The following is a 26,395-nucleotide window of genomic DNA, read 5'->3' as shown; positions in this document are numbered from 1 at the left end:
TCACCCGCCTTGGTGACAAAAAAGGTTGGGAGCTATGCAATGTCCCCAAAGCACCATGAATGATCAATAACGTGTGTTGGTTATATGTGTCTCTCCCTACGATCATATCCGTCCTGTCTATCTTCTTCTCACTTGCTCTATTGGATATATCCATTTTTTATTGATTTCCCCTCTAATGTGAATGTTCAAATGAAATGGTACATTCTATTTCACTTCCTTGTTGTGATGTCACGTTGGGGGAGACCTAGTCACATGTCAGGGGGGCGGGAGCAGGAAATAAAGGTATCACCGGAACTGACAGTTTGGCGCCAGTCCAGGTTTATGCAGCAAACTAAGTGGTTGTGTGTTCTGTTGGCTGCCGCTGCGACCATAGGCCTAAGCAGGCCTCACATCTTGTAGAGGCTCTGCAACACCGGAGCCCACTACATCACACTTGTTATGACAGGTTCCTTTTTTAAATTAATATGTTATTGACGCCATTTATATCAATTTACTGTACTTCACCAATATTTCAATAAAAATAAAACAAACATTTCGAACTTGTATACCTTTTGTTGGACTATTTGCGAGCCTTACGCGGCTCCATCGTAGAATAATATAATATTCTTAGTTAAATTGTGTGCGTGTTTTTTTTAATTGGGCAACACCGGCACAAAACTCTTTTGCACATATAGGTAGTTAAAAGGAAAATTAACTCCAGTAGAACTTAAATAAATAAAGCGTTTATTATATTCCCCTTGTTTTCAACAATCACTTTATAACAGTGACACTCCTTATCCAAGGGCAGAATGTAATCACTTATAGTTGTAAAACTCGTCCACTGACTGCACATGTGCAAAATATGATTCACTAATCATAGGGGCATGCTTACAAGTTGTAAGCAGTGTCTCTTTGCTGAGCCTGCCCTTCGCTTTTGTTTAGCACAACATCGCAGTGAGCAGTGTCTCTCCTTTCGTCATGCTTGGTTATTGCTCAACTAAATCAAGCCTGAACATCCATAATAAATAAACATAAAAAAAGAGACCCCCGTGCTTTCGTCTTGCCCGTACACTTTGTATTCCGGTTAGAGCAGGGGTTGTTTACCTTTCTTCCTGTATACTGCGTTAGGACAGGCGCCGTATGTGCGTGGTGCCTGTTTTCCATCCGTGCTGGGTTGTGCCTTTCTGCCGGGTGGCAGGGGGAAGTGGCGGCGTGTGTTTGGCCTGTTCTCCGTTTGCTGCCTGTGACCCGTGGTTCTGGCAGGTGTAGGGGGATGCAGTAAACTGTGCTTGTCGGCCACGGCTGCTCTGGGAACTGCGAGGGCCTGGATTTTCTCCTTCGCCTGCCTGTTACATTTCTAATACTAAACGATTGTGGAATTAAGATGAAAAACCGGAAAGGAACGGCCCAGCCGGGGTCCAATGAGGTGAGTAATAGCAGTGGCTTTGTTTTCTTTTTCAACTGTGCTGTGTTAATCCTTTTGGCCAATAACTATTGCTGTATTTTTGACCCATTTTTGTTTTTAACCTGGGATATGCATTTTCTGTTATTCCCTAACAACCACTGGCCTGGTTTAGACAGTACACCCACAGGACCCTTCGAGAACTCTAATGCATCGCTTGTGCGTTTGCTTTCTAAACCGTAAAGCTTACGTAAAAGAAGCTGCTTTGTTATGTATAAAAACAGCTATGCTATTTTTTATTGACTGGCGTTAGTATTTTCCATGTGTATAGTTTTCTAAATGTTGACATGATATTTTAAGCTTAAAAACATATGAACTAAAAGTGCATTAGTTTTAAGAGTATTACCCCTAGGTCATTACTGCTATAATAGTACCCTATTGGGGTGACTTACTGAGTGACTGCTTTTTTGATAGGTAATGTTTTACTGATGTTTAGGGCTGTTCTGCATGCACACTAACAAAGCTATGACACGCTCTCCATCATTCTGACACCCACGTCACACCCAATCCCTTCTTGTCACTCCATAGCCAGCGCAGCCAAAGCTCCATGTGCACCACAGTGGTGACCTGATGCGCTACCTCAATGCTTTACTGGCCATCTGGGCGCTTAAAATAAAAACAGAAACTAGACAATCATTAAACCAAGAGAGAATATACCAACCCACTATGACTACCTGATACATAAACTAAATTAGAGGGATTATGAGACGTATAACTCACTAACCAAAACCTCTAATTTCTGCTTAATTAATTCACACAAAACCAACACAACCACCTCTCTCACCGCAAACCGCACAGACTTCTCCACACCGCAACAACAAACAACCAACACATAGATCGCAACAACAGCACGCAAGGTCCCACTTCGATCCTATTTGCGCACCCAAACTCAGTGCCCAGTGAAAACCGAACTGAAGCTGCCAACAGTACACCACCTCTCACTTTCCTACGCCCTCTTCATCCACTAACCCACCCCGTCCACCTTTCTTTACAGATCCGCCTGAGCACCTGGAGACCAACTCCGTTGGTGACGGTGCGCTATATAAATACTGTTAACATTAACAAGCATTGTCAATGCCAATAGTTTGGGCTTTTGTTATAGGCATGGCAAAGGCGCTTGCCAGCAATGCCATAGTGTTAACTGGCCATTGATGGTAGCAGGGGAGAAAATTATGCAAGTACCTGGGCATATAAAAGCAGTGCCTGGCAAATGCCTAATACTTATGCACAAGCCAAAACTGAACTTTAGTGAAGAACACACGTAGTGCTTATAAATCGAGTGGCTGAAGGCAGACCTGGTTAAGACATTTTTGTTACACCAGTAGTGTGTTTAGAGCTCCGAATAAGTTATTAACTCTAAGAAGACTGCTTTGAAAAACACAGTCAGGCACATTGAGTGGAACGTTTGATGGTAAGGCTTAATTAAAGCTGCAAACTCAAAGAGTTCGCATGAGGTGGTGTTTTGGGTGGCGAGGGGCAGGAGCTTGGTGGGAATGGCCATATGGGCTAGCATGGCCATGGGCAGTCAATGGGTGGGCCAATAACCAAAGAATACCTACAAGCTTTGTCTCCCTCCTCATATGCCATTTCTACCTATCCATACTTTAATGCAATATTTTTGGCTCCTAGGTGGCTCAAGTGCCACCTAATAGCCCAAACTAAAAAGGGGGAATTGAAAACACACTCATGGTGATGTCCAAGAGAAACCATGCATACTACATGCACCCTCAACAGGTCTCCCTCTAGAGTTTTGTAAATAATTATGCTTGAACCAGCAGTGACTCTACTGGCATGGCAAACGTGCCTGTTCCCTTGTTGATTTTTCCCTATCCATGGGGGCCTGCTGTTAAATAGAAAGACTGGATGTAGGTCTTTTTAAAATACATCTTTGCTGTGTTTGGCAATTACATGTGAGTTTGGTCACTGCCAAGTGGATCATCTCAGAGACTCACTAATGATCAAACATGCAAACAAGGGTGCCAGGGAAGAACTTTGGCATGGAAAGGACCCGACAATGGATAGGGCCACTGACATTGCAAAGGCTAATGAGCACAATGAAACCTGTATGAAAAAAACGAGACACTGAACCAGCCACAAGTTCAGGTGAGCTCAATGTTGTGGCCAAGACTAACAAACTCATCATAAGACTTACAACAATTGTGGGGCAGAAGGCGAGAGGAGCAAGTCAGACCATAGACCTGGCACTGGATCTCTTGAAGAGGGTCTTCTCTGGCATTTCCTTGGGTCAGTTGCTTTTTTCTCTGCATCTGTCGGGTAGAACCAGCACTTATCTGGCTTTTCATGATAACTGTGGGTTTGCCTGCAGACTTTGTCCGGCCACATGTAGGTGGACTCTTACAACTTACCAGAAGCTCATCCGTGTGAATATCACAATTTGTCCTGGACCCCGCCTGGGCTCCTGGATTTTTAAGCCATTCAGCTTCATTGCGAGTTTGGTGGTATCGCGGTGGTAATACCACTGAGATACCATCAACTGGTATTACTCTTACCACCTCTTAGTCCAGCAGTATTACGATTGGTGGTAATACCACGAGTAGTATTACGACAGAATTATAAGTGGTGATAGGCGTTGTTAGTCCCCATTAATTGGAGTCCATAGGACACCATTGGCATTCCAGCAGTGTTACCACCGGCGGTCTTACCAATAGCGGTAATACTGCAGATTTGGCCATTTTTGGACAGTAAGGCAGAGGAATTCTGCTGGAGGTTTTTTTCTCTGCCTTACCTTCAAACCTGTAGGTTGGCAGCGTGGTAACACAACAGTAACACAGTGGCAACTCTGTTACCACTGCATTACCACCGTTCTTTACCACACCACTGAACTTGTAATGAGGCCCACTGCCTGGAATTTTAGCAGTTACTCCTGATTTTATCTGCCTTTTTAAAATCCTGAATTACACTCTTGCCTATGGAAATGCCTTTTTACTTGTGTCTACTTTTGTATCATTGGAGCTCATTTTGATTGGGGTGTAACATAAATGAAATATGTAAAAGCCCTGCGTAAGGCCTTCCATTCATGTCAAGCCCCATTTCATTTATTGATATGGTGGATAGGAGCGGCGGAACGTAACTTACGTTTCCGCTGCTCCCTTCCTCTCTGCCATGCAAATACTCCAGCTTTCGTGCCGGCATGGCACAGATGCTGGGGAATCCTATGGAGTTTGCCTGCCTTTTGCAGCAGCGTACATGGTAGGCAACGCTTACTTCATTTGCATGGCAGAGTACAAGTGTGTACGCTGCCTTTTTGCATTCTCCTTTTGCACTCTGCTGTGCAAATGAGGAATATTGGCGTCGGGGACCTGTCTACACTGAAGTGTATAATGAGTTTTGTGCATTTGTATCAACCATGTTACTATCTACTAGAGGGTTGGGAATACTGTGCTTATTGTTTTGTGGCATCCTGGGTCCTTGACTAAGTGAATGCAATGTTTTACTATGTCCATGGCTCCCTTATTCCCCCCTATGGGGAATAAGACTATGGGCCTCATTACGAGGTTGCCGGTCCAGATACAACGGTACCGGCAAACTCTGAGTTGTGCTCGTGGGTGCCTTTCATTCCGCCAGGCCTTACCTGCAAATAAATCCTGTAGCACCGGCACGATAATGAACCGTGCCGGTGTTACAGGCATCCCCATTCTCATTGAGCCCTACGGGGCTCAAATAAGAATGGGGATCTACCGGCACCCGCAAAACGGCAATAACCGGGTCCGGCGGGGCCGGAATACTCCGGTAATTGCTAATACGCGGGTTACGGATTTTCTTGCCGGTATGGAGGTAGCCTTGCCAGTAAAACCGGCAAAGCTACCTCCAACCTCGTAATGAGGCCCATAGTGTACAGTGCCCATCACTAGGTAGTGGACTTACATGTTAGTAGTAGTAGGGGTTGCATTTTAACTGACCGCTGCTGTTTTTTATACATACACTGGTTCCATCATGTGTAATGTTTAGTTAAAGTGGTTATTTTGACCTGCTAGACATTGTATATGTTAATTTAATAAAGTATGTTTTTTCAGTATGCTAGTGTTAGGTGTTCTCTTTGCTTAACTGTGTGGACTAACTGCAGTTAAGCCTTTCTTCCTCTGTTGAGTTAAACCTGACTGCTCTGCGATAGCGATCGCTTCAGAGATGTTTGGCTTCCCTTTTGGTTGCAATACCTGTTTCACCCTTAGGTTAGATGGTTAACCAGCATTCACCAGAGGGTTTTCCAAAGTTTTCCCTTGCAGGTACCTTGCCAGGAAGTCGCCTGGGTTGTCTGCTCGTGGGTGATAATGCAATTTGAATACATAGTTTTACAACTGGAGAATCCATTTTCTAAGCATGCTGGAGGGTGAGGTGCTGTTCATTTTAAAATGATCAGGAAGGATTTGTGATCTGTTATTACTGTGAATGGGGGCCACAGACGTAATTGTGGAAATGTTTACAACCCCAGAGTAACGCAATGGCTTCCTTTTCGATCATCGAGTAACACATCTCAGCTGGTGTCAATGTTCTACTGGCACAGGCTGACGGGACAAAAATATGCTGAGGATTTGTTTGTGTTAGGACCATGGTTAGATCACAGAGACTGGCATCCACCAACAGTTTGGTCGGTATTGCTGGATTGAAATATGCTATCATGGTTTCTGCCATTAGGGTTTCCTCGGTTGCCTGGAGGGTGCTTTCTTGGATAGGTTCCACAACCAAGGTTCTTCTAGGTGCCTCAGATGTTTCGCTTGGATAGCAAATTCTGGATGAATATTCACCATTAATTGACCATCCCAAGGAAACTACATACCAAGGACTGGTTATGAGGTGTAGTGGCTTATTTTTGGTTTGCTATCTTCCTGCGGAAATGCCTTGATGGCTGATTACATTGCTGAGAAATTCTAGCTGTTGCCTGTTAAACTCACATTTGGTTTTGTTGAGAGTCAGGCTTTGATCTTGGAGGCGATGACTTGTCTCAGTTGGGAGTGGTGTTTAGTGATAAAATGCACAATAATCAGGATGTTATCGCTGATGTTGCGTTCCCCCTGGATTCCTGCTATAATGCCCCTGATGTTTCTTGAAAGACCTCCACCACAATGAGACCCCAAAACTGAGATTTTTATAGCGACAGAGTCCCATTTGAGAGGAGAAATTCATTATGCACCCAGACTCGGAGTGTATGGAATTTGGCGATAGTGTTGTGTATTCTAGTCAAACAGGAGATTGAGCATTATCTCAAGCCATGTAGTCCTTTTGCACAGTAGCATGTACGTAGTAACTGCATTTGAAATGTATTCATAAATTGAGCACATATCAACAATTATGAAACATTTTTACCATCTACTGTGTAAGTCTGGGCTTCAAGCTAATCAGTTGTTTTGGAACACAAAGGGATAATGCGAGTGGCATAGCTCCTGGGCTGTAATCCAGTGGTCTGGAATGAGTTACAATAGCTGTATTGTTTAGGTAAATAGTACCCAATGTTCTAGTAAACAATTCCTAAGCCTTCAAAGACTGCAGTGGACCTCTAGGTAAAGATTGACGTAGCTTCTGGGCTAGGCCATATTCGTGGAAGATTGTTAACTGACGAACCCGGAGATAAATATACCCATGTCGCTTCTGAGATAAATAATCCTTTGGAGCCTGCAAGGTCAGAATCCTTAGGCGAATGTAGAAAAAACTGCTCTTTACCAGAATCCCATGTCATGATGCCTACTCCCGGAGAACCAGTCCAGGACCAGCGTCCCCGGAAGCAGACATCATGTTCCCGGGGAAAAGGCCAGCAACCCCTAGTAGGGGCCCTTTGGACACTGTCCTGGCGCCTTTGGCGCCAGGCTCATTTTGGACCTCAGTCCTGGCGCCATAGGCGCCAGGCTCATAAAGGGAGTGTTTATGTGAACTTACCTGATGCAGACCGTGCTGCCAGATCCAGACCTCTTTGAGGCCTGAAAGGGACTATTTTACCTGTGGGACTATTTTGCCACTCGGGCGTGGCTGGGGAAGAATACGTACCTGGAACTACTTTGGGGGCTATTTAAGCCACGCCCAGACAGCAGCTCACGCTTCGCGTTGTTCTGCACCTAGCAGCTGGACGCTCACCGTGTCTGCTCCTGCATCCTGACTCCAGCCACGCCCGCCTCCATCCTGGAACACCTGAAAGGAAAGAAGAGAAGGGAAAAGGTGAACAGAAGAACATTACCTGCTTCTACCCGGAGTCCGGAGTCATCACGCCGGCGATCCTAAGGGAAGACATTTATTTTAAAGACGCATCGCGTTGCTCGCTGCAGCGCCGCGTTCCACTCACCTGTTCACGAGGCATCTCCGTGCTCCTTAGCGACCATCTGCACGATCCGCCGCATACCTGCGCCTAAGGGGGAAGAGAAGAACAAAAGATGAGCAAAAGGAACATATTGAGGAAAGCCAGATTTTCGCCATAAGACTTACCTGATTATTGTTGGGAGAATCTTTCCTCATCTCAGGTCGGCGCCGCTTCTTCGGCAGTACCGTACCCCGGCCCCTATGGGGAAAAAAGACACACGCATTAGTGTGTGAATATAAGGACATTAAAGGAACCACCCATCATAAACTCACCTGAGTTTACCTTCGGCGAATTGTTTCCACTACGTGAAATCTTCACTCAATACCTGTGATAAAAGGGAGAAGAGACGGACTACTGAATATAAAGGCAAATAGAAAAGGAGGCCAACTCTTGAACTTTTACAACAGTATACTTACGGCACCTTGCCAGGAAAGTCAAGTAAGCTTGGATCCTCACCAATCCGAACACCAGTGAAGTAACTGGATATAATCGCACCCCTGCACCAGAAGCAGGATGGAGAGCTCGTCCTTTCAACGCTATGAAAAAAACTGTTTCTGGGAGTGGCAGTCAGAGCTGTTGACCAATCCTGGAGAAACCCAGTCAGGCTGGAGAGCGGTGCTGGAGGTCCAGAAGCATGCCGGAAATACTCTCCCCAATATGGCCTATGGGGGAATGAGGGGCTCATTCCTGCTCCTTTTTTCTGCTTGATTTTGAAACATTGAAATTGCATTTATGGTCTTCAGAAGCCCAGAACTCCTTTTCTTTTTGCTTGAGTTGCATAGGGAAGCATTCCTACATATAGCGTTCAGCTCAAAACTCATGGGACTATTTCATTCAGACATGGTCAATTCCAAATGACACTAAATCTTTGAAGGCTTTTTGTTGTTTTTTTTTCCTTTTTGCTGCTTTTTGCTAAGAGATCATGATGTTTTTGGTAGGCAGTGTTTCCCATTGAAGTTGATATTTTGGATTGTTTCTGGATTGTACAGACAACAAGCTTTCATTCATGTGGCCCAGGCTCCAGGTATGTAGCCTTCCGGTCTCTTCTACCCACTATCAATGGACTGTATGAGAGCCAATTTTACCAATTTTAATATCACATTGGGAAAGAGGAGATGTATTGAGAAAGCAGTTCATTTCATGGGGCTGTTTAGTGAGAATTGATGAGCCTCCAATTGCTTTTAAGGAGCTATTATGTTTTTGAGATGGTTGACTCTTGAGTAGACATATATGATAGACAATGATGGCTGCATTTTAATGTATAACCTTTTGCATATTGAGTGTGTCATGTGTAGTTACAATAATAGTGGGAATGCTTTTTTATTTCTCTTAAACAAAAATGGAATTTGCAGGAGAGGGTGAGAGCATAATTGAGTGTTCATTATTGAGAATCAAGTTAGACACATTTATGCATTTGTATTAAGTGTGGGACTTCTATATAAAGTATGCTCTATTGCCTTACTGTATATGGTGCATGTTTTGATGAGGAAGGGGTTGATAGAAGTTTGAACAGTAGACCCTCAATAAATTACATGATATTAGTAAATCAGTCCCGTGTGGATGAGTGCGGGTGGCTAACCCGCTGGAGGGTTTTTGCCTACTCTTATCTTTTGATGCATAGTGACAGCTATATGCTTTTCTCTACCTCTATTCCCACCACAGCCCATAGTGGGTGAGTCGAGTACACTCCCCTGGAGGTGGAGGACATGTTCTGTGTGTAGAGGTGATAGAAATCACATAATTCGGCTACCCAGATGGGACCCTACTGCTTAAACAACAATCCTACATCCTAATATATGCTCCATAATTAGATACTAACGAGGGTCTAAGAGGGTTGCTACAGGCCTGATGATACAAACAATGTATTTCAGGGTTTGAAATTGAGGGGAACTGGAAGCTATTTAGCTCCTACTTCTTGCATAGTAGAGCCTGGTTAGCTTGAAACCAATAGCTACCAGGAGCTACTTTTGATTCCTAAGGCCAACTGGTGCCTTCCAAACATGTAAATGTGACATTAACTTTGAGTATTTGAGAATGTTAATAAAGAAGAATTAGAACACAACTAATACACATTTAAACACAATGGTTCATACAAAATGGACAAAACGTTAAACGAGCATCTCTGGTAGTTCCTGGTCCCTCTGCAGTAGCTCCTGCCTACTGGGTGATGCCAGACATCCAGGAGCTGGTTTTAGCTCCTGCTCACTGAATCTCAATTTCGAACCCTGTATTTTAAAAGTCTTAAAACGCACTATGGTGAAGAGAAGGGTGTCCATACTAAGCAAACAATCTTAAAGCTGCCTAGCTATGAGATACTACTTGGATACCCCGCATGTTAATGTTCCTACACCTGTACCTTACCACCAAGCTGTAACTAGATAATTATACGAAGGGGGAGTTAGGGATGTTGACACCAATTGCACAGTGGCAGTGCTGTGCCTGGAGGATTGCCTGGGGAACCCTTTTTACATATATGGAGACACCTTACGTCAAGCCAGTGGCAGTTTTGCCACCCTATACAGGCATCGAAATTGAGGGGAGCTGGGAGCTATTTAGCTCCTACTTGTAGCAAAGAAGACCCTGGTTATCTTGAAACCAACCGCTAAAAGGAGCTATTTTTGGCTCCCCAGGCCAACTGATGCCGAACAAATATACGTAACATTAACTCTGTACATTTGGGGCAATCTATAAATTGGCATTGGGACACATCTATATGACATACAAAACATAAGGGGGGTGATAGATAATGGACACAGTGTTCTTATGTGAAAGTTAAGTTTGTGGAACGCTCTGTACTAGGACCTTGTTGCCCAGCGTTAGCTTCTGCTTACTGTTTAATGCCAGATATCCAGTAGCTGATTTTTAGCTCCTGCTTATCCAGTCTTAATTTCGATCGATGTACTATACATTAGGAGGGACCTAGATCAAATACAGTTTGCACCTTATAGGTATACAGAGTTAGCTTTGCAGCAGGTAGACCACCAGAGCTAGTTTCAATTGAGTTTGGTATATCCCACTACCTGGGCTAGGCATGGTCTTTTTGCTATGGAAGAGTTAACCTTAGAACACATCATTAGGTACCACCCAAATATGGAGGCAAATTACCCCCATACCAGAGAACACTATGGGCCTCATTACGAGTGCGGACCCGTAATGAACGGTGCCGGTCAGGGCTGGCACCTTTCATTACGGGCCGCCTCATTACGAGGTCTGCAGCGGTTCCCGCTCAGAACGCCTGGCCAACGGGCCCGTTGTTAGCATCCTTCCCATTCCCATTGAGCCCAATGGGGGCACAAATGGGAATGGGAATGTACCGGGCCCCGAGAATGGCAATTACTGGACCCGCCAAAGTCAGCATGGCCCGTTCATTCCCTATTCCTGAAACCCGGACCCGGTACCCGGTATGGGGGTAGCCATGCCGCTAAAAGCGTCTTGGCAACCTCCATACTCGTAATGAGGCCCATTGACACTGTTCGTTCTCAGGCTGTAGAGTTAAGAGCTCTGGGGGCTGCACCAGCAGCATCTAGACCTGTTTTAGCAGAGGAGGAAGGTGTACTCCCATTCCAGGCCCTCAAAGCCCTGTTGGGCACCTGCCCCACATTCCACTAAATTAGGCCAGCATGAGGCTGCCTACCCTCAAATTACTCCTCAGCAAAGGCAGAGACCTTTAGCAATCATAATGCCAGCAGGTTGTAATCCACCCATAGAACACTGTGATAGCTGGGTTTCAGTGTATAGTTGGCTATACCATCATCTAATAGGGGCACCTTCAATGGGAGAGATATTGAGCACCCAGGGTGCAGAAACAGCAATAAGTTTAGGAATAGCAATAGCTGCAGGCAATTATCCCCTTGGATCAAATGTGTCCTTGACTGTAAAAAGAGGTTTTCTTTAGTTCTGAATTCATTTAATGTTGTTCATTGCTAGGGTGACAGTAAGTGAAAACTTTGAGGCTTTCTAGAGCACTTTGCCATGGGTTTTGTGAGATACAGGCAAGCAAATAAATACACTCTTGCAACCAATAACATGCTTACTCAATGATGCCAAATGATGACTTAAGTTATAAGGTGGTGAATCATTCTTAATGGTAATAAATTATGATTGGCTCGGATAAAGTGAGATCCTGGGCATTCCGAGCGTGACATGCAATTATCTGCTAGAAAAGTGCCTTGGTGCTTGATGAGCTATATTGCTGAATAAGATTTCCACATGTATAGTTGGGTCATACCTGAATCTTAATTTCTGATTTTCCTATTTCTGATGCTATATTAAGAGTGTTGCATTTGGTTAGTCACTGTCATAAAACCTGTAATCATAGTATTCAACAATCAGAAACACCTACAATAAAATCTGAATGATGATCAGATTTACAGAGTTTCCTGGGAGAAGAGGTGTCCTCTGATCAGTTTCTAAGTCATTCTTGATGTTCAATTAAAATTCCATAGTGCATCTCACTATTATTATTATTATTACTTGCTTACTGAGTGCCTAAAAATAACCACAGTGCTAGTATTAATACACTGTTCATTTGTCCCCTAGAGTTATGAGGTTACATCCTAGCCCATTATACTTGTAAGTGACTTACCCGTTTAACGGAATCTGTCAAAATGCTGCACCTGTATCGTGATGTCTGTAGTATTTTAGCCACTCACCTAAAAATAACAGCAGAGTTAAGGTTAATACACCGTACGTTAGATCATTTGGGTGATGAAGTTACATTCAAACACGTTATATTTGTGAATCACTTAGCCGTGTTACAAAATCTGTATCAAGATGATTCGCGTACCATGATGTCAGCGGTGTGATAGCCGCTCGCCATCCTTGGTTTCGGTTTGTCTTAAAATAACATGCAACTAAGTGGAAACTGAAGACAGACCTCCTGTGATAATGGGCTTAATGCCTTGTTTGGTAAGCGCCATGTTGGAATGACGTGTTCGTCGTTCCATAAAGATTGTGAATAGTTCACTCATATAGTAACTGCCAATGCCATTTATTAAATTGCATGTAGTGGAAATGCTATTGGAGTATAATAAATAAGTCCATATTGTTAAACGATTGTGTGGACAGTAAAAAAAAACCTGTTGTCGTCAAGTATGCGTGCATTGATATGAAATAGCATTCATACAGTGCCTGACCTTCTCTTGAGATTAACATAGGTTAACATGTTATCATGCATGAGAAATTAATAGTAAAATAATAAAATACTACATCTCTCTTTTCCTTTATAATGCACACAAAGGCTACAATTCCATTCATCACCCAGTAATGCACCTTATAAACAGCACATTATTTGGGGGGGGTCAGACTATGTTGTAGTAATTTTGCACGATAGCATGTAAGTAGTAAACTGCATTTGAAATGTAGTCATGAATTGAGTACATATCAACAATTATGAAAACTCATTACCATCTGCTGTGCAAGTCTAGGCTTCAAGCCAAGCTAATCCCTTGTTTTGGAACAGAGATGGACATTGCAAGTGGCATAGCGCATGGGCTTTAATGCAATGGTCTGGGTTGCATTCCAATAGCTGTTTTGTTTAGGTAAATAGTACCCAATGTTCTAGCAAACAGTACCTAAACCCTAAAAGACTATAATGGACTACAAGGGAAGATTGAAATGGCTTCCGGGCTAGGCCGGATCCAAGGAAGATTTTTGACTGATGAGCCTGGAGAGAAATATACTCGCAGCGCTTCTGAGATAAAAAATAATTCGGAGCCTGCAAGGTCATAATCCTATGGTTGAATGTAGAAAAAACACTTTTCACCAGAATCCTGCGGATTCTGGTAAACAAATGAACTAGATGTTATAAAAACCCAGTTTCTTGGAGTGGCAGTCAGAGCTGTTCACTGATGCCGGAGAAACACACGGTCAGGCTGGAGAGCAGAGCGGGAGGGCAGAAGGAGGCTGGAAATACTCTCCCCATTATGGCCTATGGGGGAAGGAGGGCTGATTCCTGCTTCTTTTTTCTGTTTGGATTTCAAAGCATTGAAATTGCATTCTTAGGCTCCAGAGGCTCAGAAGGGCTTTTCATTTTTCTTTATGGGAGAAGTGCTCTTTTTGATTGAGCTGCATAGGGTGCATTGCTACCTTTAACAGTCAGCTCAATACCCATGGAACTATTTTATTCAGAATTGCTTACGTTTGCACCATGGTCAAATCCAATAGTCACTAAATCTTTGAAGGCTTTTTTGTAGCCTTTCTTTCCTTTTAAGGCTTTTTGCTAAGAAACCATGATGTTGTTGATGGTTGGTGTTCTATGCCTCTCCCTTTTGCCACCTTGTTGGGTAGGTGCATATCAATCATTGGGTTTGTTGTGGCTTGCAAGCTATGACAGTGAGACAGCTTTATGGTGGCAATTGTCAATGGTTGCAGGATGTTAAGGAAAGACTGCTTGCTCTGTCTGGAAATGGGCAGGCTAGCCTAGGAGAAGGCATGTTAGAGTGAATGGAAGTGTTTATAGGGAGAAGAGAATTATGAACGACTGACCGCAAGGCCTTCACTTGTAGGGTAATGGCTAGGGTTGTAGGCAAGAATATCAATATTCATCTGGCAAGGGCAATCTTTGGGTGGCTATTTGGAAGTTGGCGATGAGGTAGGTTGACATTTTCTTCATTGTTAGGGTGGTAGTCTGTTACGACAGTAAGCCAAGCTAGCACTGCCTGTAAGCTTTGACCTGTCACATTAAAGCAACCACCTTGTGTATACATGTAACCTGTCTGTGGTTCTTACACTGCATCTCCATAGGAGCCCTGGGAGAGAGCGGGATCCGAGTCTGTCCTACAGTGTTTGAGTGAGTGGAGCAACCTTGGACATGCAATGGTTTTGGGAATGGTTGGTTAAGGGTTTTGCGAATACATGTTTGAATGGTCTTGATTCAGTGGCCATTAGCCTTTATACTGTTTTGGTTCTTGGACCCCAATGATGTAGGCATTTTACAGCTTTTATAGCTCCGTTCGTTCTTGGTACTGAGATCAAATGGTTTTCGGCTGTGTTTGAGAACCACAGGTTTTATTTTTCATATATATGGAGTCAGACTTTTTGGCCCTTTAGATGACTGATGCCATGAAAAACTTCCTTGTGTTATCGTAGGATGCCTTCCAGTTTGTCTTCTTACATCCCATAAGCAAAGTCAACTTGTTCAAGGTCTTCAGCCATGTCATACCTGAGTAGTGCCACTGGAACTTGCTGTTGGTGTATATGTATTTCTGACTGAATTCAGTGCAGAACATGCCTTCTCTAGGCATTGATGTGTACCACAAAATGCATATATTCTAACACTGATGTGATGCAGGGATGGCTGCTTTCCGAGTTGAATAAATTGGAACTGCCTCATGACATTTACTGCTACTCTATGTCTATGAGGGATGGCATTATTCTTTCAAATATTTGTATTTGGCACTTCAGTTAATGTCCTCAACCCCATGTACACCTGCCCAGTACCAACATAAGGAACTAAGCCTTCATGTTCATCCTCCTAGTTCATTCTCTGAGAAATCTATTTCATCTCATCCCTGGCATGTTTACATGCACTTTACGAAGCCTGGGGTGTGAGAGTAACAGTGGTTAGCATTGGCCATGCAAACCTTTAGCATAATGGTTCATTCAGGTAGCCACACTTGGAGTATTCAACTCCTCTGGCAGGGCACCGGCCTCTGTGTGGCAGAGCACCTCAACCGTAGTCCCATTTCTGGGCACGTCAGAATGTTTTCAAATATTTTTCCATCTTAGTCTTTACTTGGATGCACTGATTTGTTTGGGGGTATCTTTTTGCACATGGTTTTGACTTCCACAACTATTTTATTGATTTCAGCTCCCATGCACTCTGGCTTCACATTGGCTAACTCATTGGAGCGGCAAAGTTTGAGTAATTTCTAGGGGTAGATCCTAGGAAAGACTGCTTGCTCTGCAACACAATCTCCCTGAGTAATTGCCCCAAATAGCTTTTCTTTGATAGCTTTACTTTGGCTTCATCCATCTCATCAACTAACTTGCATGGTAAAATCAGGTGCCATAGCTATGGACAATAGGCATCTTGGTGGAAATGCTCCTAATCAGTGTTGACTTGTGGGCTACAAAGTAATCTAAGAGCACTGTTTTTGCTTTAGTGTAGCTCTGGTCTGTGGGTGCCATTGTTTTGATAATCCTGACCACTCTATCTGCCTTGAAGTATGGAGCTGATTTCATTACTGCATTGCCTGTCTTCTTAATGGCAGTGAAGTACATTTCTATCCTCTCCACCCATAGGGCCAAATAAAGGTGCAATGCTGGTGGAGTGCCATGGGCATCCCATTCAAGGCATTCATTCGTTTTTTGAAAATTGATTAGCCGAGCTTGCTAATTAAAATTTTCTTGATTAGCAAACAAACTTATTTGATTAGCAATTTTGAACCACTATTTTTAATGTCACCAGAAGTTATTTGTACGCAAGACATAAAATGAGCAACAATACAACATTTTTGTGTATCTCTGAAGTAAGACAGTGAGATGAGTCTGTAAAATGTAAAGGTTAGCTGCATGAATGGACCCAAATAAAAAGATATGATAAAAAAGTCTCTAAAAACAGTTTTCAGTGCAAGGCTCCATGCAGGGGGGTGCACTCAGTGTTGCAGAGGGAAGTGTCCCGTGTACTGTCTGCTTGCTCCACCATTTGCTTTGTAAGGAGAATTCCCAAAATCAAAAAAGTTCACACTCTTAAACTTTTTTAGTTTTTAAGGGAACCAGGCTTTGCACAATTCATGCATCCCTTACAAATAAATAACACATATGTCTACAAAATAACAGTGGGGCAGAGACGTCAAGGTGAAGCACACCATTGAAGTCCCAGTCTGGGGCACCACATCCAAGGACAAGGTGAAGGCTGGGCCCCGAGGCGTAGTGGGCCGCCATGAAGCGTAGGCGGCTATTTGCGGATTCTGCTTGTGTTCCCAGCCTCCTCATTGGCCAGCTCCCTCTCCCAGGTGCTAATATATAACGTAATTATAATTGATGAGCAAAGCAAGCTCTGGAGACCTAACTGAAGTGTATGGCATTGCAGTAGGTCTTTTGATATACAGACTGGATGGAACGATTGAGCACTACTTGGCGTAAATATCTAGTAAGCTTTGTGTGTTCATTATATAAGAAGAAAGAACGCAAGAGAGTGGATTGCCTAGCAGGCAGAGAACTGTGAAAACAAGGTGAACTATTGTAGTTTGCAGGCATCTCTCTTTCTGGTTAGCTGGTATAAAGCACTGGGTGATAATATAGAATGCCAAGGCCGAGAAGTGTTGACTTAGCTCATGGTTTGAGCACCAGTTGCAGAGATGTATCCCACCAGCAGGTCACAGAACTAGGTTTTCCATCAAACGCATTGGCCGTGTGATCATGCACATTTTCAAAAGTGTTTACTCGTCAATATGATGCTCATTCCCCTACAGAATGAAATATATTTGACACTATGAGTTTTACATACACTAAGCTAAAGAAAACATTGTGGAAATATGTAATTAAGCAATGACCCGAGCAGGGGGCATTACCAGTAAGGTAATGCCCCGGGGCATCAGTTACAAGCCTGTGCACATGATGTAATGTTTTCATTACAATACTCCGTCAGAAAAGGTCTGGTGCTTTCTCATTCGGGAACAATTTTTTGCAACAGTGCTATCAGAGTTACCTTTATCATCTGCTGAGTCATAAAAGGCATTCTGTTGAGGCTTTATGCCATCCTCTGGGTCACTTCCCTTACAGGTCTTTTAAAGTCTCAACAAGGTATTCATGGATAGTAATAACTTAAGCTCTGTCTATCTAGGCTCTTGCCCACGCTTGGCTTTCTCCAGTGGCCTCATTCAGGTGTTCAGTGTCGAGTTGATTTAGTCCTGACTTGTCTCAATAGTCTTTAGAAACATCATATAGTTTGGTCTTTTGCGCCCCTAAAGGGGCTGCAGGATGATATACAGTGTGCCCTATGGTTGGAGTGTGTCTTTGCCTCTCTGTGGAGGTATGTTAGGCACCTAGTGACTGGTCTGTTGATGAGGCTTGTTGTGGGTGCTGAGTGAGTACTTTGCCTTAATTCTCAACTTCTCCTATCAGGGTTTCTTAGTAATGGCCAAGGGCTCTGTTATCTGGGTAGGGCTTGGCCGGCATGATAAATGACTTGTTTGGAATACCAGTACCGGTGTAGAGTGCAGTACACATTGTGGGTGCAATAAGCCGCAGGATAATTTACATGCGTCTTCCCTTCACTACTGACCCACAGTGCCTTTTTATGTTAAGTATTCTTCCAAGGCTACTTTTGTCTTCTCATAGTACTCTCTCCTCTTTGCAGGCGCAACCCTGATGATTTGTTGCTGAACAACTCCAAGTTGGAGGCTCTTAGTCAATTCACCTAGTTGTCATGTTTTTCACACCAAGCTGATATTGAAGGCCTTTGTTTACCAGCTTCTATCTAAAGTTTAGTCACACATACAGTAGTTGCCTTAAACAAGTTGAAATTATGTTATGTGGTAATATTCTCACTCCACTAGCAGTCACTTTTAGGGATTTAACTTGATTATCTGTACAGGACTTTTTTTTTCTTCAAATTTCTTTTTATTTGATTTTGGCAAGGAACGTTATACAGTGAATGTGTCAAACCATTTGAGGGTAAAAACCTCTAACAATAACGTTAACGGTGTAACCCCCTTGTTCCCTGTGTTCCCCCCTCTACTCCCTCGCTCCACATTAATGACAAATGTTGTCCTTGGGCAGTTACGAAATTAGTCCGTGCCCTCGTTGGTAAGTCTGAAGCCGAGTGGGCTGTGGCACCTTTGCCTTTTAACCCTCCAGGCGTCAATCGCTCCACGCCCCATAACATATCCGGCTGTGTTGGTTCCCCTCGTGAGAACACCCCTCTCCCCTTGCCTCACTTGAACAAGTTATGAAACTGCAACCATTCAGCTTCCACTGAGGAACTGCCGCTGTGGATTGCCGCCGATATTTTCTCCATGAGGTATATGTCCTACGCAGTGGCGGACCACTCTTGCACTGTGGGGAGATGTTCCCTCTTCCAATGTCTAGCCCTGCATGCTCTTGCCGCCAGGAGGAGAAAATGTACCAGGGGCAAGGGCACACTCCACGTGCCCTCAGACTGTTCGAGCCTGAAGAGTATAAACAGGGGTTCAAGGTTGGGCACTCCCCCCGCATCCCTTATCCATCCCAGAACCTCAGCCCAGAAGACCCGCACCCTGGGGCAGTCCCACCACATGTGCCAATAGTTGGCTCTAGCCCCACACCCATACCAACAATGCAGGTCCGCCATTGGGGACATCTTGGGGAGATGCATTGGATCATATTGCCATCGGTGGAGTAATTTCATAGCGTGTAGTTTGTATTGGCATGAGATAGATGTCTTGAATGCCCTCCTGCAAAATAGCTGCCAGAGGTTGTCTCCCAGAGTAGTACCGAAGTCTCTGTCCCATCGAGATCGGAGACCCCTGGTGACCCCCCACTTCTGGTTCCAATAGTGTCCCATAAAGGCATCAGATGAAGGCCTCTCATATCTGCATACCCGTCGAGGACCTTTTCTACCGGTGTGAGTTCCCTCTGAATACTCCCAGCCCATTTCGAGGACAAGAATAACCCTTTAAGTCTAAGATATAGTAGCACTGGTAGTCTGCCAATGTCCAATGCCTCCTCTAGTTTTTTAATGTCTATGAACTCCTTTTTTTGGACCAGTTGACCTACCCTAGTGACGCCTGCCTCAAACTGTGATTGATAGCTCTCGACCTCCGGTATGTCATCCCTGACCGGGGGGGCCCAGATATGGCTCATGGGGGAGGGCCAGGTGGTTATTTTCCCTCCTTTACCTCCCATCTCTAGAACTTCCCAGTGTACCCCTAGGATTGGGTGATCCCGGAAACCTATTCCTCGGGACCCAGAGCCATTCTCCCACCGTAGCCGGGAGCAGGTGTTGGTTCTCCAGGCATACCCACTGTCTGTTTGGGTCCTCCCTCAGGTGTGGGACTGTCGTCCTAACTTGTGCTGCCCTGTAATAGGTCAGCAAGTCAGGGAGGCCGACCCCTCCCCTCTCTTTTGGCTGAATGAGTGTCTCATAGCCCACCCTTGGCTTCTGGCCCCACCATAGGAATTTCATGATGTGTCTCCTAGCCTCTCTCAGATGTTCGATTGGCGCACTGGTTGGGAGCAATTGAAATAAGTATGATACCCTTGGTAGAAGGTTCATTTATATTGTGTTCAACCTCCCCATCCACGACATGAGCCCCTTTCCCCATTCCTCCATTTCAGAGAATTTGTTGAACAAGGGGGGAGTAGTTGGCCCTGTTGAGGTCACCATCTGGTCGGACTATGTTAATCCCTAGATATTTGAGCCCCTCCAGCTGAATCTGCAGTCCCAGTGGTTCCAATTCCTCTAGTTGTCTCTCTGTGTTCCGGGCGAACGGAAAAACCACTGATTTGTTGATTTTCATCTTGAACCCTGAGTATCTCTCAAATTCCCCAATGACCTCCATGGCCGCAGGGATGGATTGTGCTGGGTGTCTCAAGGTGGAGCATCACATCATTCGCATAGAGCCCACGTTTAAATTCCCTGCCACTCACTTGAATGCCCTCCACCCATGCTGCGGTCCTAAGGTATTCAGCCACTATTTCCATTGTCAATGCGAATAGCAGGGGTGACAGAGGGCAGCCCTGTCTCGTCCCCCTTCGGAGGGAAAAGGTCTCAGACAATCACCCATCGACCGTGATTCTTACTGTTGGGCCTTCATATAGAGCCTGAATGCCCCGTCTAATCCTTCACCAAAGCCTAACTTCTCCAGCACACCGGTGAGAACCCCCCCAATCCACCCGATCAAAGGCCTTCTCTGTGTCTATGGCCACCAATACCGGGTTACCCCCCTCTCCTGCGGCCATCCTTATGAGATGGAAGTGTCTTGCACAGAGTATCTGCCCCCTGCCTGCCCTGGATAAATCCAACTTGGTCAGAGTGGATGAGTTTTGGCATAAGGCCCTCCAGTCTAGTGGCCAGTATCCTTGTGAATATTTTTGTGTCTACGTTAAGCAAGGATATGGGGCGGTAGGACCTGCAGTCTTCAGGGTCTTTATCTTCTACCTTTTCTAATGCGTGGATCTCTCCGCCTAAGTTTGGTGGAAAGAAGTGTCCTAACTCTTTTTTTGGCAGCCCCTTCCCTAATGAGGAGGCCCCTCCATGTAGCCTTTGCGGCGTCCCATACAAGATTCCTTGCTACTTCACCAGTGTCGTTAATTTGGAAGAATTCTACGATTGCCTTCCTCATTTCTTCCAGATAGGGAGGGTCTCTAAGTAGGGGGTCGTTACATCTCCAAAGGGATTCCCTGGGTTTCAGGCCCGACAGGACTACCTCCATCTGTACTAAATCATGGTCTGACCAACTGATCGGGGAATGTGTGGAGGCCCTGATCCTAGTGAGGTGTTGTAGTTCCATTAATAGATATTCTCTCCTTGTCGTGGAGCCGTGGACCGATGAGTAGAAAGTGTACCCGCTTACTGTTGGGTTGGAGTCCCTCCACACGACACTAAGTCCCTGGTCCCACATGTAGTCCATGAAGCCTCTGGTTGCCAAACCCCCTCCACTCCCGGTTGGGACTTGTCCCCCACTGTGGTCCATTTCCCTGTCTGCCCACATGTTAAAGCCCCCCCCCCCATGATGAGGAGGCCCTCCACTCTGTCCATGATCGCACGCATTGCCTCCCTCAGTAATTGCATTTGGCCCACATTCGGGCAGTAGACTGTCTCTATGGTGACCCTTACGTTTTCAATGGAGCCCGAGACTACCAGAATTCTCCCATCTTGTCGACTCCAGACCACTGGTTCGGAGAGCCTGAGTCTCCGATTCCATATGATTCCCACTCCACCCTTCTTAACGGGTCCGGAGGCCCAAAAGATCTGTCCGACATGTTTCCCAGGGACACGTCTCTCTTCCTCTAGTACTGTGCGGGTCTCCTGGACCATGAGGACATCTAGGTCGAAGTTTTTCATTTCTCTACCAGGTAGAGAGTGTTTGGTAGGGGAGTTGAGGCCCTTCACATTCAGGGAGCCCACCTTGATGCCCTCCAACTGGCCTCCGTTTTCATGGAGCGCCATCCTTAGCTCCAAATGTTCTCCCTGACCACTGAGTCTAATAATGTATGGATACCCTCCTTTGTATATTTGGACTGCTGTACTCTATGTGGATTCCCAGTTCCTACCCCACCCTTTATATCCCCCTCCCCCCTTGAACTTTGTGTAGTTTGAGACGCCCACCCTAAGGTGTGCCATTAGAGAAGAAAACACCACTCCCTCGTTGGTACCCTTATCCCCACATCTCCCCCCCCTCCTCCTGTAAGTTATGCGTAATAGCTCACCCCGTACCCATCCATCGAGAGCTTTCGTATCTTATCCTGTCTCGGTACCCCTCCCTTCACGAGAGGGGTATTCCTTTTTTTTAAATTTTCTGCCGCACTGAGTCTTCTTTTTTGTGGCCTGGGGGCCACTGGGCCCACGGTGCCGCTCCTGCGTTGTCACCATTGCACTCTCTGTATCTCCTGACACTACCTCACCTTTAATGACCTGGAGCACTTGAGGAGCCTCCGATCCGCTGGTCACTCGATAGTCCACTTGCCCGCACTCAAATGTCAGTGCGAAGGGATAGGACCAGCGGTACCTGATGTCCTTGTCTGAGATCCATTGTGTGAGTGGGTGGCAAGCTCTACGACGGGCCAGTCTCAGTGCTGAGAGGTCTTGGAATATCTTGATTGTGTCGCCCTCGTAAGGGAAGCTCCTCAGGCATTTTGCTTTATCGAGGTCTTCTATCTTCTCCCTATATCTGAGGAATTGGACCACTATAGATCGCGGGCCCTTACCTCCTCCGCCTCCTCCTCCCCTGTGTGCCCTCGCCAGTTGCACTTCTTTACCACCTTCAATTGCGAATAGTTGATTTATCAGCCCATGTACCTTTCTTCCGACTTTGTTCGCGGTCTCCCCCTTTCTGTTCTCTCACTCCGAGGACCCGTAGGTTATTGCGTCTCTCTCTGTTCTCTAAGTCATCTAACTTAAGTGCCATCTCTTCTTCCTTTGCTTCTAGGTTTGTTAGGGGTGCTTCATACTTCATATCGAGAACGTCCAATTGCAGGTGGTTGTGCTCCTTTCCCTCCATTTTGTCCCCGAGTTTGTCTACTCTGCCTTTGATGTCGGTGGGGGAGGCCTGTATATCTGTCCTGTTTGCCTTGATCTCTTGTAAAATGTCCTTCAGATCTGCCCTGGTCAGGGCAGGGGCTGGGGGGTCTTCCCCTGTCGACATCTCGCTGGGGGAGGAGGAGGTTGCTCCTTGTGTGGTTGTCGAGTATCTACGGAATCGCTGTAGTGCAAGGATACCTGGGGGGGCCTCCTCTATTTTGGGGGCTTGTCTTCCAGGTCAACTTACTTGTATATAGTTGGGGTGTTACCCCAGTGCTGTCCCCGCTCTCTGCGTGTCTCTAATGGTTGGCCTTCTTTGCCTTGTCTTTCATGCCTGTCTCCCCCACATCTCAGAGCTTGGGGCTGGTATTTGGGTGGTCTAAGCCACCCTATTGGTGAGCCTGGTCAGTTCCCGTCCGCCTGGCCTCCACTGCGTGTTTAGTGTCTCAGCTGGCGTGTCCCGCTTGGGGGTTGTCCCCTGGGGGCCTGTATGTGTTCACAGGGTATGGTGTTTCGCATAGAACCTCCCCTCCTCCCTTCAAGTGCGCCAGGGGGCGTTGTGGTGTTCGGGGCGTCAGGCCAATTTCCTTCACCCTTGCATGGTGGGCGCGCGCGAGATCCCTGAATCGCACCCCATAGGGGAGGGGGACCCAGTCTCCTGGGGTCGTTATCCACGTCCCTATATGCCTCCACCAACCTGCTTGTTCTGCTCTCCTCACCTTCTTTGGCCGTGCCACAGCGGCTCCTCCAGGCTCCACCTCTTCTTGTGACTACTTAGGCCTCTCTGTGTGTGTTGTGGCCGTGTTATCCGGTTTTCCCCCATTGCGGGCGGGGTCCTCCGGTCGTAGTGTGTGGTCTAGTCATGACTGGGTTCTGGGGCCTAGGAGGTAAATCTCAGTCCTCAGGTACACCAACCTGGGCCGCAGTGTCTCTGCGGGATGGCTCTGTTTAATCGTCTCCCTATGTCCACTCTACGGCCAGATCCGCAGCTCGGGGTCCCTATTCCTCCGGGTTGCACTTGTCTATGTAAATATTAGGCTCGGGCGGGGGGGTCTCTGTGGTACTCTTGTCCATTGTGCACCTCATTCCGTTGTTGCGGTATGCACCCCACCGGTAGGACCCAGCAATGGGCTAATGACGAGGTTGCGTTTGTCCCGGGAGAACTTTATTCGGTCGCTTCCTCAAACTCCTCTGCACCTGTCCCTGTGTCCTCGCTCGATGGGGCTATCACTCCCAGTCGTCACTGATTCCTGTGCTGGGATACAGCCCTCCTGTGGTGCGTGTGTTGTGGTGTTTGCGTCCCCTCAAGGAGGCTGCTGCACCCCTCCGGCTCCCCGGTGTGGCGGTCTGGGTGCTGTTCTTGGTTACCCGCCTTACACCGGTGATGAGCAGGAGGGAGTTCCTTAGATGGGCTGGTGTCGCATTGAATGGGCAACGGCGTGAGTTCCTCCTGGTGTCCTTCCGCGGTCACGAGCCAGAGGAGCGAGGTCCCACCCCACTCCGGGTCCCATCTGGGTCATGTACAAGAGTTCGGAGGTTGTGGTATGCGCCTTTTAGGAGCTCATTGGGGGCTGGCCCGTTGTAATCCCAAACCGGATTGCCGCCAACTGCTTAGGGACGGCCCGGCATGACCAGTGCACCCCCCCACTAGTTCTGTAGCCGTTGCCGCCCTGTTGTGTCCTCCCTTATTGTGTGGTGCTGACTCTGTCCGTGATGTGGGTACTGTCCATGCCGGACCGCCGCCGCAGGTCGGCAGTGCAGGCTGTGGTGCGTGTTCTGACCCTACACAGTCCCCAACAGATGGCGTGTTTCGTGCCTCCCAGGTCCACCACGTTGGTTTTGTGACCGGTGCGGGGTCCCGGACCTCCTTCAGGCCCCCGTGGCCTTGCACGCAGTCAGCCACCAAGTGGGTCCCACGCGGTCTGCACCTTCTCTGTGTGGGCCACACAGGAGTTTGCCGGGTTATTACCAACCTCTCTTTGACATCCTGGACTGCCTGGGTGTCATCTACACCAACTATACAGATGACACCCAGATACTGCTACCGCTCGTCTCCATCTCCCACAAATGTATCAATAATGCTGCCCCTCAATACCTGAAAGACAAAATTATCCGCAAAACCGCCTCCAGACTCACTAGATCAGCCAACTCTTGCTGCATCATCGCACCTCGCTTTAACCTGAAAAGAGCTGGTGGATCTAGCTTCCTGGTTCAAGCGGCCACAGCGTGGAATGCCCTCCAACTCAATTTAAGAACTGACCAAACCTTCCACAGTTTCAGATCTAATACAAAAAAATGGCTACTTACAAATGATGTGCCTGCCTCCGCTGCCAGGGTTTGATAACTTAGCCACTCCATGACTACTACACTGTACCTACCTCCCTCCGACTGTCAATGACCTGTCTGTTATTTTTTCATGTACTGTTTGCCTTGATCTATGCAAGTCATTGTTATATATCTTTGTACCTTTCATGCCATGACCATCTTTTGTACAAGTTTTCCAAGTTGTCTTGTAATGCGCCCAGATACCTCAGGGTCCGGAGCGCTTTATAAATAATAAACAAACAAACAAACAAACTGTTATTTTCCTGCTTGCTCGATTGCAGGGGTGCCTGTAGCCAGGGCCCTCCCAGACCCATATGCGGATGTTATCCAAGGCCAGTCGTTCTCCCGGAGGGGTGCGGAGGGTCGTGGCTCGTTTCTTCGTTCAACTCTGGGGATGGCACTGGATGCTGCTCACGGGCCCATATGCGGCAGCACCTTTATGGAATTCCGGTCCAGGGCTTCGCTGCTTTTCACCTACCCTCCGACCTTTCGTTGGCCACCTTGGAGGAGACTTTAGGCAGGATTTTAGTGAGGGATCCGCAGGATTCATCACAATATGTATATAATGTTGTGTGTGAATGAGTGAGTGGATGATGTATGAGTGGCTGTACGTGTCAGTGAATGATGAAAGTGTAAAAGAGGACAAGATATCCACTGACGGGCCCATAGGTCAGTGCTCACCTTCTAGTACTTGTAAGACAAGATAGCTGCACCATGTGAGGGATGGGGGTGCAGGATTCACTTACTCCAACACGACTCAATAATGAGGACTCAGTAATTTGGCAAAGGGAAGTCCTTTTAATGACAATTACATCAAACAGGGAAGCAGTTGGGAATCAGCATCGTTGCGATCACCTGTCTCGCTCCGACTTCCTCGAACTTCAGTTGAACAACAATTTTTATACACCACAAAACTCGTCATCATTGACGTATAATTCTATACGTATAATGCAATATAATTGGTTAGGAAAGGTAACTTAAATATAGGTGTTATATCTGTATATGATAATGGGGCATGCGGATTAGATAACTCTTATCGGGTGGGTGTCTGCACCCCTCCCTCTACATCACACCTGATAGACGTCATTACAAGTACGATGTCTCATTGGTTCTACGATATATAGGACCCTAGATAACTTGGTCCATTGTGATTGGGCAG

The 26,395-nt window shown here is 46.1% G+C and overlaps 1 protein-coding gene across 2 annotated transcripts in view; it reads left to right on the top strand.

Moving 5' to 3' along the window:
• The first annotated feature begins 913 nt into the window (after positions 1–913).
• Positions 914–26,395, top strand: part of LOC138448912 (zinc finger protein 282-like) — a 464,485-nt gene continuing 439,003 nt past the window's right edge. Inside the window, exon 1 of one of the 2 annotated variants that reach the window (XM_069604729.1) lies at positions 914–1,405. In XM_069604729.1, coding sequence (XP_069460830.1) covers positions 1,364–1,405 — 42 coding nt within the window. In that variant the 5' untranslated portion in view covers positions 914–1,363. The remainder of the gene's footprint in view (positions 1,406–26,395) is intronic. The other variant, XM_069604728.1, reaches the window with a different exon arrangement.

The sequence above is a fragment of the Ambystoma mexicanum genome, chromosome 1p, assembly GCF_040938575.1.
Source record: "Ambystoma mexicanum isolate Mex_15411 chromosome 1p, UKY_AmexF1_1, whole genome shotgun sequence".
NCBI classification, from domain to species: Eukaryota; Metazoa; Chordata; class Amphibia; order Caudata; family Ambystomatidae; genus Ambystoma; species Ambystoma mexicanum.
This window is presented reverse-complemented; position numbering and strand designations above follow the sequence as displayed.